We start from the raw sequence: 14,193 nt of genomic DNA on the forward strand, positions 1-14,193 counted from the left end.
CTGAGGAGAGCATCACTACTCACGTGGAGGGGTTCTTAAGTGTTTACACTTACCCCTTCACATTGGGTCCCCTCGATCCAGTAATGATTGATTTCTGCAAGAGATATGAAATTACCCTCGGCCAGATCCATCCCTCTTTCTGGCGTATCGTGATCATGCTACGCTACTTCTCTAGTAGGGCTGAGGGATTAGAGTTTACCTTCAACCACCTTATTCAGTTGTATCTTCCTCAGCTTTTTTGAGGGTTGATCAAGCTTCAACGTCAATCAAGCAAAGCCTTCTTTGCTAGTAACGACGAGGATAAGGATCGATGCTAGATGAGCCGGTTTGTCTGAGTGAGGACCTCAGACATCATCCCTAGGGGAAAAATGTCATTCCCGGAGAAGTGGAATTTCAAGCGTAAGTGAAGTCCCTTTTCTCAGTATCTTCTTATAATATGTTGCTGCCTTTAGTAATGCCTTTGCCTTTTTTTGCAGTTGTCTCCTTTAATTGTCATGATGCGATCGAACTCCACTCGTTCAAACCCTGCACTAAAGCCTATGCTACCCAGTCATCCGAGATCGGTGGTAATTCATTTCGCTCCATTTGAAACCGGGATACGAACTCCCTTAACATCTCATCATTCCTATGTATTATCTTAAAACGTCTAATTTCCTTGTCGCCGCCTTTATGGCCTCGGCATGTGCTTTCACGAAGGCATCTGCTAACATGGAAAATGAATCGATAGAGTTCGGAAGCAAGTTGTGATACCAAATCAAGGCTCCATTTGACAAAGTTTCCCTAAATTTTTTCAACACTACTGATTCGATCTCATCATCATTCAAGTCATTTCCTTTAATCCCGCAAGTGTATGAGGTAATATGTCCATTAGGATCGGTTGTTCCGTTGTATTTAGGTATATCGGGTATGCAAAACTTTTTAGGAATGGGCTTCGAAGCCGCATTCGGAGGGAACGACTTTTATATAAACTTTTTGGCATCCAAACCTTTCAAGACCGGGGGTGCCCCCGGTATTTGATCAACACGGGAGTTATAAGTCTCTACTTTTTTGTCATTATCCTCAATCTTCTTTTCCCCGTACTCGATTCTCTTGGTGCTCGAGCATCCTCATAATTGTGGGATCAGTCCCCGAGCCACTACCGTTTGATCTTTCCGGTATCAGTTCAGTACATTGAGTGTTTTCTGGTTCGACTATACTTGGAGTTTTGTGCTTACTTTGAAGCTGAGCGATAGCAACCTGTGGAGCTTGTAGCATTTCGAATATTACTTGAAGGCTGACTCCCCCATCTCTTATACCTTGTATTCCTTGGCCACCAGATCGGGCTTCCCTACGTACACTTCCTCCGGGGTCTGCGCCTAAATCCGCAATTAGAGCAATGTGAGAGCTAACATCAACTGGCTCAATATTTGACACATCTCCAGGGTTTATCGGTGGTACACCGGCTCCCAGAGCGATTACATTGTTGTTTTCACTGTGAAGTCTAAGACCCTCATCGCTGTGTATGGGTGCATTTTGCGAGTTTGACATATTTTAATCCTGAGAACAAAAATTCTTGACAAGATCAAGTGTAAAAATAACGTATGTTATCAGAATCAGTACTGAAATAATCACTATTATCTTTAGCCCCACGGTGGGCGCTAAACTTTTTACCTCGAAAATACGAGTAAGAATTAAATTTGATCTATGATTTTAAAGATATGTGATTTAGTTCAATACTAACTAATAACCATGAAGTATAACGTATAAATGAAAGAAATAAGTAAATCAAACTAGTGTGCAAGACAGTCTCGACCTCGAGCTAAGGTGGCCTTAAGGTTGGTTAAGAACAGTAAAGCAAGAAACAATTAAGTAAAGGGACGATTCTGATGAAATATGAGCCAAAAAGTAAGAGAGTATATTATTTGTCAATGATTGATGATGTTTACAAATGATTGGGGTCCTCTTTATATAATAGGGGAACCCTAAATAAGGTGCATTTCTATTTATAGTAAAGAATCTTATTGGGATAGTTGTCTAATCGCCTAGTACGGATTAGTACCAACTCGTACAAATCTATTCCGGAATTTACGCCATGATCTTGGGGACGTGGCAGGAATCTTGATCATTCTGTTACAAACTCATAATGGCTCCATCTCAAGGTCAGTCATACTTGGATTCGGTAACTCATCATGCACTTCGATCTTCGATCTTTATGTTCTGCCCTCGAACTCGAACCCGGTCCATACTGATTTTATCCCTCGATGCGAACCCTATGTTCCTCGATGTGAGCCCTCGAGCCCTCAAGATTGGGGATACATGATTTTACCGTATACAACGGATTTGGAAATCGTGAAACAGTTAGACGAAACCCCGAGTCCTGGTCATGTAAAAAAATAATTTTCTCATTTTCTTCCTTAATTCATGGTAGAATACATTGTTCACTCTTTGAACTTGAGGTCAAATTCCTTTGACACACCTGTCAAGTATGTAACAGTCTATAAACTTCCAACATATTATATTGGAATTCCAACACATTAAACTGGAATCTAATATGTAAAAAATTGGAACTCCAACATATTATGCTGGATTTTTTTCGGATTTTACGGATGTTTTTGTTCAGATTTTATCTTTACATGAAAATGTGAGTTAATTTCAATTACTTTTGAAACTACGATAATTTTTTAATTACCAGTTATAAATTTATCTATTAAGAGTGTAAGACGTATTTTGACCAAATAGTTTTATAGTTTATTTTGAATTCAGTCGCTAGCTGAAGTCAATAAACTAGTCATGGTGCGACGCGTTTAAACTTGAGCTTGTTAGGCGATAAGTCTCAACTCGCTCTTTTACGTGCGAACATAATTCTTTTACGTAATAGAATGCTTCTTTAATAGAGCTTCAAGCAACAAAGATGAAGGCCCTCTTTTTGCCAATGGATCATATTATATGAACTGGATTAAAAGGTCAGTCATCCTAAAATTAGGATTCATTTCTTGCCGCAAATATTCACTTGTAGCATACCATATTTTAATGGATTGACGTTATTTTTCTACAGTGTGTACATTCCCATAATGATGGTATTTTTCCAAAATCAAACTTTGTTGATGAGCATCTTGAATTAGCATTCCTTAGAAGGTATTGTTAAAAGATCATCAATTCCTAATGAAATAGATGTAGCAGTAGCTTGTCAGTTCCAGGATAACTGATCCTGAGATTAGTTATACCACGATTTTATCCCAATCAAATATGGGATAAACTCATCTCAAATTTAATCTTGGGATTAATTATCCCTTATCATTCATACCAAAACGAGCACTTAAGGTTAATTAACAAAAGGTATATTTGATTTATATCAAATAGTCAAGGATATATTTGGCCCTTTTTCTTTTAATTAAATACACTTAACTTTTTTAAAATAAAAAATTAGGAAAATAAATTTAAAATTAGTTCATTCACTTCCGTTAGGTGAAAAGGGCAAATCCTGACTATTTGAGTAACAACAAGGGTAGTAATAGTCCACTACACTAACGGAGGGTAAATGTGCTCTATTTCAAATACTTTAGGAATATATTTGGCCATTTTCCCCTTTTTTCAGATTTGAAGACAAGTATTTTCACGAATATTGTTATTAGACTTACAACTATTTTGAAATATCAGGTATTTGAAGAAATTTATGTTCACAAGTTAAGATTGCTGCCTTCAAAAAAAAAAAAATATGATTGCTATAAACAACTTTACTATAACAATATAATATTCGAATTGTTCGATTTCTTAATATTTGTGTTGTGCTCACTTGTGTTAGATGCGTATAAATGCCAGAGAGGCCATTCAAAAGCATGATTATTTTCACAAATTAAGATTTATGGAATGCTAATTCGCGTCCGGCCAATTAATTCAGCTTGCTAAAGGGTCAAGAGCTTACCTATGAAAAGCTCAGCTAGCATCCCGATGTTCCTGGTTAAGTCTATATTGCTTTTATTATGATTAATTATAAATATGTCAACTAGAAAATATGGATCAGGTAATTACTCAAAACTCATAAAAAGGAAAAGACTTAAAATTTAATACAACCTTATAATGGAGCTCTTGATAAATTTTTAATCGATAATAAAAATAAATTGAGAAATTTGAGAGTGCTCTTTAGAATATGAATATGTCACTAAATTTATGGTAAGTGCATACAGGAAAGGAAATAATAAAATATATAAAAGCTTTGCATCTAAAAATACGAGAAAAATAAACTTCAAATAATGTATAAAACTTTTATAATAAAATATTAAAGCCTCTAATAAAATTTTGGCTTTAGGCTACCAAATAACTTGAGCCTTAAACTCTCTTTAAGGACAAGATTGATTTTAATGAAGTAGTGGATATTATTCTTGTGCTCTGACCCTTACTCCGACTCCGTGCATATCGGAAGCTTAGTGCACCGCCCTTTTTAGTGGATATTATTCTTGCAGTTATTAATTAAGGTTGCATACAGCAGGGTAAAACTATTCAATCTAGAGGTCTCTTTGTAGCTACCCAGTTGTAAGCAGTTCTACAATTATGAGATCTTACTTGTGCCGTTGAAAGCATAACGACTATTGCCTCGGTAGCTCCTTTTCACGGAGGATTCAGCTTAATTATTGCTTTCCCTTTTGTGGAAATCTGATAAAATTGAAAAAATTAATATGGTTTCAACGCTAGGATCTAATAATAACACACAAAAATCGAGAAATGATCCTAAGTTTTATCATTCAGCTTGTTGATCACTACTACGAAACAACATTATTTTGCAACCTTTATATTATTTCCTTTTCTTTTTTCATTGTACAATCGACTTTGAAGTGTTATTCAATTTCTAATATAACGTCTAGATCTTCTTCATGAGGACTTGCATTAAAATTAGGCATATTAGTAGCCATAAAAGGATTTGGGGACAAGTTGAGATGGCTCCCATCTCCTTCTAGCATCTGAACGACTTCTTTTATTGAAGGCCTATCATTTGGATGCCACTGAATACACCAAAGTCCAACAATGGCTAACTTTCTCACAATTGTACCATCTCCTTCTTCCTCTATCCGAATCTTCAATTCTTCCCCCTTCTCCAAATCTCCATATATCCATTCCAAAGAACTTATTTTGTTGTGATTATTCGTCTTAGAATTCGACTTTATCCTCCCTCCAACCATTTCTAACAAGAGCATTCCGAAACTATAAATATCAGATTTATGAGAAACCTTACCAAAGTTTCTTGATAACACTTCTGGTGCAATGTAGCCTATGGTTCCCCTAGCAGCTGTCATTGTGACTGCACTTTTTTCTTTCGAGCACAGTTTAGCTAGGCCAAAATCGCAAATTTTTGGGTTCAAATTATGGTCTAAAAGGATGTTTTGTGGTTTAATATCGAAATGAAGAATCTGCTGATTACATCCCTGGTGAAGATATTCAATCCCTCTAGCAGTACCAAGAGCGATATGTTGAAGCTTATTCCAGCTGATGACTGAAACACTATTCGTGCTCGAGCTCATTGGCAAAATGAATCTTTCAAGTGAATCATTTGGTAGGTATTCATAGATCAAAGCTCGTCTGAATCCATCAGCACAAAAACCAACCAAGCGAACCACGTTAACATGGTGGATTCTCCCAATTGTTCCGATTTCATTGATAAATTCTTCCCCTTTACCCTTGGAATCGCGTAGGACTTTTACAGCAACATAGATTTCCCTGGAAAGTTTGCCTTTGTAAACAGTTCCATAACTTCCTTCTCCTAACTTTTCATTGAAACCATCTGTTATCTTCTTAATATCAGCATAAGAATATCTTGTTGGTCTTATGGCCTTGTAATCTTCCAAAAACTTTTCAAGCCTAACTCGACTATCTTTTTCATTTTTACTTGACAAATATAGCTGATGAAATGAGAAAATAATAATGCAAACAAGAGCTGCACCTAAAATGACACCTACAAAATTTAATAACTAATATGTCATAAGTATGAAAGGAAATTGACAGAGTGAGAACTTTGAAGGATTTGAGAAAACTAACCTGCAACTAAGGGCTGTTTAGTAATACCTATATATTATGGACAAAATGATAAGTCTTTGTTAAGTGCTTGGTTATCCATATAAAAAAAAAAATTAAAAAAAATATAAGACATAAATAGAGTACCTTTTTGGGTCATAGTTCGATTGAAACAATGAGTTTCCAATAGCTTAGTTCTATCCATGAAACCACAATCCATTCCATTGGACTCACAGTTTCCACAGAGTGGTACAGGCCAATTCAGCTGCAGCCTGTTCTCAAGAAATGTTGACTGTGAGTATGGGTACTGATGAATTTTTGTACAAGGCCCAGTCAAGAATAGGTGGAGGAGAATGGTCGGAGAAACAGCATAAACTTGGTATCCAGAAGAACCAAGACAAGGAACTACGATACCGTAATCATATGGTACAGAACAATTGAATAGGGCTGTGGGATCTTCGACATTTTTGAAATTAGATTGTGATAAATTAAGTTTTGATAGCTTGGCTATTATGCACTCGTTAGGATCATAAAGGTGAATTTGCTGCGAGATATAATCAATTTCTTCAACAATGAAGTGAACAGAAAAGGGAAGCTCGAGGATGGTGTCCTTTTGATTGTTACACTGTAGTTCAAAACCAGGATAGCCACAATGTTTTGGTTGATTTCTGAGCCTGAATGGAAAATGAATTATAGGGCCATCATTTTTGCACCAAGAATCCTCACAACCCTCTAGTCTGTCTCCTAAACTTAACAATGGGCAAAATACCAAGAAAAATAAGAGAGATGTAAAGATGGACATTTCTAAAACTCTTACTAGAGATTTACTAAGCATCAATTTGCATTCTGTTTGATGCTAATCACTTATTGTCCAAGATTGACTTTTCTACACGAATGAGCGTGGATGACTATCTATTTTAATTTCTTTGAAGCTATGCAGTTTGTGGACTAGAGCCTTGCCGTACTTGGAAATTCAGGGGCAAAAAGGAAAATTCATTACTAGGGTATTAAATTTAGCTCATGAAAATATAATTCGACTTGACGGGAGGGGAGCTAGACTGGGTATGTATTCTTTGGTAATTCATTTTGGGCGTTTGGGTTGCATGATATAGCTCAAACTGACCTGTAAAACCTCATCAAACATTGAAAAATGAATATTTTTTGTTTGATTTGTTTGTGTGGGATGTGCGAACAAAATTTCACATTTGTAGCTGAAAAGATTGAAAATCTACATAAAAAATATAGGGATCTTTTAATCGCATGAGGCCTTTGGGAAAATCGTGCGAGCTTGACTCAAAACGGACAATATCACGCCAAGCTAAGAGTATCTTTAGATAGATTTAGCCCACCAACTAGCATTAGAGCCTAGGTTTAGCGGGACGAGTATGCAGGGGCAGATGGCGTGGGGCTCAGTCGTGATAATGGGCTACGTGAAACTTAGTTCGATGACCCACGGATCGTGCTGATGAGCCACATGGACCACGTGGAACTTCGTTCGATGGGAGATTGGTTGTATTACGAATAAAGTCTCACATTGGTAGCTGAAAAGATTGAGAGTCTACATACGGACTTGAGGTGTAGGGATCTTTTAATTGTATCGGACCTTTTGAAAAAATCATACAGACTTGACCCAAAACGGACAATATCACAACATGTTAAAATCATTTGTGGCTGATTTAGCCCAACCGTTTGATGTAGTTTTGATTAGGGGAGTACATGGACCGAGTTGGTTCGGATATTATCAAAACAAAACCAAACCAACTACATCGGTTTGGATTGTTTCGGTTTTGTCGGATTTTTTGGATTTTTTTGGTTACATAATATCTTACTTTATTAAAATTATAGATTAAGTTTTGATAAGTGAATAGATATTTACTAAAAAATTAAAAAAATTGGCAAATATATGATTTATTAAAATATTCTTATGGGAGAATTTTTTTAGTAACACATGACAATTATTTTCTTAGTTGTCAAACAATAATTTTTTGTTGATATACGTTTTTAAGGTTAACGAATTTGATAATTAAATATAAAAATCAATATGAAACCTATATAATGATATGTTTTATTTAATTTTAAATTATCGAAGTATCACTTTAAATTCAAAAATGATATAAGAAATCTTGACGTATGAATATGGAAGAACAAAGAGATGATTGACGTGTTTCAGTAATACTTGATAAGAAAGTGATAACCTACTATTATTTAAAGTATATAAAAATGAATGCACTTCATAGTTTTATTAAATATTGCATCTCATGAGAGGATCCCAAATATTTCTATACATTTTTTAAAGAAAATTCTATATAAAGTTTTAAAAATATATATATAATTTATATATTTATATGTCGCGTTTGGTTCGGGTTTTTTTGCGCAATATCAAACCTAATCGGGTTTTATAATCGATTTGGTTTGAGTTTCGGTTTGATACTATTTTTCGATTCGGTTTGGACACCCCTAGTTTTGATAAATAAATGAATTAGTTTGGTGTAGGAGCACTAACTACATTTTCTATAGACACTTTCAACCCCAAATTAACAATACTTTTCATTTTGTAGCAATTTAAGCCAACCACTTCATTCCTTGATTTTGATATCCCATTTTTGTAATACTAGTTTTTCGGAACGCACGTGTATATTTAGTCTTGTAGTAAACAATGTTGTTAACAGAAATAAAACTTTGAGTAGATAATTAATTACACATAAAAGGATAATGTTCAAGTTTCTTTGAATTATCATGTGGATTATCACATGATACTTGTTTTGATCAAGATGATTGGATATTGTTTCAACTTACGAAGATGAATAATCAAAGTGTAATTAGATACATGTAATTTTGTTTCTTATTTTAATTTTATAAGATACAAATTGTTTCTTATGTGAAGCGTTTTGACTATTGCATTTGAAGGCTGAAGCGTTGGCTTTCCTTCGCACAATCTATTTTTTTTATTTTTTTTATTATATAAGATATTTAGTTTAATGAAATAGGTATTTAGGTAATTTAAAATATGTGTGTGAAGGTTAAAATGAGATTTGAAGGAGAAACGTACATGCTCAAAACGTGATGAATTGTTAATATTAAAATGCTATGATATTATTAAAACATTCCAAAACGTTAGTTTAGGGAGATTTTGTTGGTAAGGCTATTCGGTTGGCCAGGGAAATATGCTATGGTGATCATTCCGATGCTTCTTCCGCTTCCCATGAGTCTAGATCCGATGACATCTCAAGTTGTCCATCCAATGACTCAAGTTCCTATAGTGCAGCTCAAAAACCCTAATTCATATATGAATTTCCTAGTTTGGAACTGTAGAGGCTCTCATAATCCAGAATTTAGAAGGCACTTTAGGTCTTTATTGGATAATCACAGGCCAACTCTAACTATTTTACTTAAAACACACATGCAAGATCATACAAGTTTGCGTGAAGACTTTAATTTTGGTAATTTGTCACAAGCCCCTGCAAATGGTCTTATAGGTGGTTTAGTAGTACTGTGGAATGCAAATCGTATTAACGTGACGGAAATGAAGATCTCTGAGCAGGAGATACACTGCATGGTCCAGGTTTGTCCCACTAAACCTCCTTGGATATTATCTGCAGTATATGCTAGTCGTAATTATCAGTTATGTGATGTTCTTTGGCAAAACTTAACTAATTTGCATGATACTACTGGTATGCCCTGGTTAATAGGGGCGATTTTAATGAGTTTTTAGAATCTAGGGAAAAATTTGGAGGACTACCTATAAAAAATAATAGAGTCGATAAATTTGCAAATTGCCTGCATTACTGTAAAATTATTGATTTAGGTTATCAAAGTAGTCGTTTTACATGGACTAATAAACAAAGGCATGGTCGTACAATATTAGAACGGCTTGATTGTTTTCTAGCTAATTAAGATTGGCTAAGTCTATATCCAGAAACAACTGTGACGCATCTACCTCATACTCATTCAGATCACTGCCCGATCTTAATCAGCTTAGAACCTCCTCAATTTATACGACATAAGATATTTAGATTTGAAACTATGTGGGCATCTCATCCACAGTTTCAACAAATTGTCCTTGACACTTGGTCGGATGAGCTGCCTTTTCTATCTACTATTAACAAATTTAAAGCAGTAGCCATAAGATGGAACCAAAATACTTTTGGTAATATATTCCAAAAAAAAAAAAGATTTTGGCTAGACTAACAGGGATACAATCTTCTATCCATTATCATATTAGTATGTTTCTTCAAAATTTATAAACACAATTGACCTTAGAATACAGTCACATACTGCGTATGGAAGAAGAATTTTGGCAACTGAAATCTCGAATAAATTGGTTAAATGATGGGAACGCTAATACTAAATTCTATCACTTGTCTACACTTCATAGACGTCGGAGAAATAGAATAAATGCCTTACAAGATAATGTAGGCAACTGGATTTCAAGCCCTACTAAACTACAAAACCTAATTCTTAATTACTACAATAAGCTTTTTGAAACTGATCAGTTGATTTCGAGCAAAACTAGCAAGGATTCACACAGTTGTCAGCTATCTTCCAATGATTACTTAGGATAGATTCACCTCTACATCAATATGAAATTATTTCTGCGTTACACAGTTTTAAACCATTTAAGGCTCCAGGCCCAGATGGGTTACACCCATTCTTCTACCAAAAATATTGGTCAGATATAGGCGACAAAGTCACTTCCTTCTATGAAGATATCTTTTATTCAAAGATCATTCCTCCGGAACTAAATAAAACTCTTATATGCCTTGTTCCTAAAGTGAAGCATCCTACTACAATGTGACTACCCAGTCAGTCGTCTCATGAGTTACCGCTCCGTTTTTTCCCATTTCTGTTTCTTTATGCTTTTCTTATCCGTGTTATGTGGTACCGGGTTGGTCAGATCGAATCCGGAATAGTTTTGGTAAGGTTTGAGACACTTAGTCTCTAAAAGTAGCTTTAGAGTTAGAAAAGTCAACTGAGAGTTGACTTATTAGTAAACAACCTCGGAATGTAGATTTAATGACTCAAATAGCTTCGTTAGGTGATTTGGGACTTAGGAGTGTGTCCGGAATAGTTTGTGATGTCCGGTGTAGAATTAGGCTTGAATTTGAGAAAGTTAGTTTTTCTCGATTTCTGGTCGGCAGTGGAAAATAGGCTATCAGGGTCGGAATGGAATTCTGACAGTTAGAACAGGTTCGTAATGTCATTTTGGATATGTCTGCAAAATTTCAGGTCAATCGGAGTTGTTTTGGATAGTTTCAGCGTCGTTGGTGGAATTTAAGAATTTCAAAGTTCATAGGCTTGAATTTGATGTGATTTTGGTGTTTTGATGTTATTTTGGTATTTCGAAGGCTCGACTAAGTTTGAATGATGTTATGGGACGTGTTGGTATATTTGTTGAGATTTCTGAGGGCCTCAGGTGGATCTCGAAATGTTAACGGATCAATTTAGACTAGAAGAAAAGCTGCTGCATTTTTTAACAACAGCATGAACAATAACTCAGGTGAACAGTAACTCGGGTGAACAGTACTCGGGTGAACAGTAAATGCGTGAGTAGTATTTAAATAAAACCCTCAGCGACCATTAAACCCTTTTACACCAGTTTTGAACGGGGAAAGAGCTTTGAGGCGATTTTGAAGAGAGGAAATCATTGTTCTTCATTGAGGTAAGGATTTTGGACCCTAGAACTCGATTATTTGTGATTAAGGAACAAAATGTCAGTGTTTAATTCATGAAAATCAGTAGAAAAAGGAAGAGTTAGGGCTTGAGATTATGAGACTTTCTAGGGATGATTTGAGGGGTCAAACGAACTCCGATTTTTGAGTTCCTTATATGTACGGACTCGTGAAATGATAAAGAACATTTTGGTATAAAGTTTGACCAGTTCCGGAACACGGGCCCATCGGGTTTTGATTGATTTCGGGTTTTATGCTTAAAATCAATATTTTTCAATTGTAATTCATTCGTTTAGCACAATTCGGATTGTGTGTTCTGAGGCCTTGAAAACCTCACTTATCATCATCTCGATTTGCATGCGCAGTCAGGGCGCGTAGCTGGAAAACTTAAATATGAAATTCTATGAAAATAATAAAATTTGGTTATAAAATGAGTTAGTTTGACTTCGGTCAATATCTTGGATAAACGGACCCGGATCCGTGATTTGACGGTCCCGGAGGATCCGTCGGAAAATATGGGACTTGGGCGTGTGCCCGGAATCGAATTCCGAGTTCCCAAGCCCGAGAAATGAATTTTTAAGTGAAATTGTTTTCTGAAATTATTTAAGGAAATTTGAAATGAAATCTGATTAGAAAGCAATGGTATCGAGCACGTATTTTGATTCCGGCGCCCGATGTAGGTCTTATATATGGTTTAAGTCCTTCCTGTAAAATTTTGTTAAAAACGGACGTCGTTTGACGTGATTCGGACCTAAATGGCTAAAGTTGATGTTTTAAGAAGTTTAAGAAAATTCTTTTGATTTTGAGGTTTGATTCATTGTTATTGAGGTTATTTTGGCGATTTAATCACATGGATAAGTTCATATGATGTTGTTAAGTTAGTACGCGTGTTTAGTTAGGAGCCCCGAGGGCTCGGGTGTATTTCGGAAGTGTTTCGGGAAGTTTTGAACTTAGGAAAAATTGCAGAAAATCTGCAACAGGTGCTCAGGCCTGTTATTCTTCGCGATCGCGTAGTCACTCTCGCGATCGCATAGGGTTAATGGGACAGGGGTGGAAATTGTTCTTCGCGAACGCGAAGCCACAGTCGTGAATGCGGAGCACTAGGGGATTGCTCATCGCAAACGCGACCAGTGTGACGCGAACGTGAACTGTTAGTTGGAGGGGGCTGGGATTTTGGTCGTTCTTTTCGCGAACGCGTGAGCTTGTTCGTGACCGCGTAAGGTTCTGGGGAGGGGTCACCATTTGAGCATCACGAACGCGACCACTGGTACGCGAACGCGTAGGCTTGGCGAGCCAAAGCTCCGCGAACGCGAGCCCTTTTACGCGAACGCGAAGGCCTGGCATGCCTGACTCATCGCGAAGGAGATCTGCCTGCCGCGATCGCGAAGGGCATTTTCGCCCAGCGATTTTAAAGACCCAAAACAGAACCCATTTCGGGATTTTACCAACATTTCACAAACTCTTTCTTCTCCAAAGCTCTTGGACAATTCTTGGAGCACTTCTTCACCAAAATCTCTTGGGTAAGTAATCTTTAACTTGTTTTCTTCCATTTTTATCAACACCCATTAGATTTCTAGGCCTAAAATATGTGATTAAGGGTAGAAAATTAGGGGTTTGGGTAGAGTTAGGGCTTCTTGATTAATTGTGATTTAGACCTCGTTTTGGGGTCGAAATTGGGAACTAATTATATATTCGGGCTCGTGGGTGAATGAGTGATGGGAATTTGGTTCGAACCTCGTGTTTTGACCAAGCGGGCCCGGGGTCGATTTTTGGAATTTTTGGAAGAATGTTTAGAAAGCTATAGTTAGGCATCGGAATTGGATTGTTTAGTATTTATTGATGTTAGTAAGTTGATTGTGTATAGATACGATTGAGTTGGAGCCAAATTTGAAAGGAAAAGCGGTGCTTGAGGCTTCAGTTGGTCGTGGAAGTTTGAGGTAAGTATTTGGTCTAACCTTAGCTTGAGGGATTAGGAGTTGAGTCCTATTTGCTATGTGATAATTGTTGAGTGCGACGTATAGGCATGGTGATGAGTATCTATACGTTGGTGTCTAGCATGATCGTGAGTTTTTAAATTGTGAATATCTTGATTTCATTGTATCTTTCATGCCCTGGTGATGATTTCTATTTGTTGTGAAAAGCTTGTGGAAGGAAATTGTGACCTTTGAACATCGAGGAGCATTGGCTCAAGTTATATTACAAATTGTGAAAGTAAATGAGATGATTGAACCCTTTGGAGCATTGGTTCAAGTGGTAAAGTGAGTTATGAAATAAAAGTGAAAGAAAGAGAAAGAGTTATTAAATTGATCCTTTGCCGGGATATTGTTTCCTTGTTGATTATCTCCCTTGACGGGATGTTGAGATTATTGATGTCGTTCCCTTGCCAGGATTTAATTGATTAATTGTGCTCCCTTGTCGGGATTTCTATTATTATTATTTTATTTATTCCCTTTCCCCTTTGTTTGTGATTATTGTTTGGGTGAGGAAGAGTGTTAAAGCACAAAGGGTGATATCGTGCATTGTTTGCTACTATGAGGAAAGA

General features: G+C 36.4%; 1 protein-coding gene across 1 annotated transcript; it reads right to left on the reverse strand.

Annotated features, from left to right (window-relative positions):
- Positions 1-4,691: 4,691 nt before the first annotated feature.
- LOC104231219 (rust resistance kinase Lr10-like) lies at positions 4,692-6,884 on the reverse strand. The gene is made up of 3 exons (XM_009784175.2): positions 6,130-6,884; positions 6,007-6,033; positions 4,692-5,923 (listed from the first exon to the last, which is right to left on the reverse strand). The coding sequence occupies exons 1-3, from the start codon at positions 6,815-6,817 to the stop codon at positions 4,812-4,814; spliced, it is 1,827 nt and encodes a 608-aa protein (XP_009782477.1). The 5' UTR covers positions 6,818-6,884; the 3' UTR covers positions 4,692-4,811.
- Positions 6,885-14,193: the final 7,309 nt, after the last annotated feature.

The sequence above is a fragment of the Nicotiana sylvestris genome, chromosome 2 (genome assembly GCF_000393655.2).
Source record: "Nicotiana sylvestris chromosome 2, ASM39365v2, whole genome shotgun sequence".
In the NCBI taxonomy this organism is placed as follows: Eukaryota; Viridiplantae; Streptophyta; class Magnoliopsida; order Solanales; family Solanaceae; genus Nicotiana; species Nicotiana sylvestris.

What these genes read in the sequence shown, in the direction of transcription:
- LOC104231219 (XM_009784175.2), bottom strand. Translation starts at nt 6,817, where the DNA reads ATGCTTAGTAAATCTCTAGTAAGAGTTTTAGAAATGTCCATCTTTACA. An exon ending in TCGAACTATGACCCAAAAAG is followed by an intron (nt 6,034 to 6,129) that starts GTACTCTATTTA and finishes CATAATATATAG; the next exon opens with GTATTACTAAACAGCCCTTA. An exon ending in TAAACAGCCCTTAGTTGCAG is followed by an intron (nt 5,924 to 6,006) that starts GTTAGTTTTCTC and finishes TAAATTTTGTAG; the next exon opens with GTGTCATTTTAGGTGCAGCT.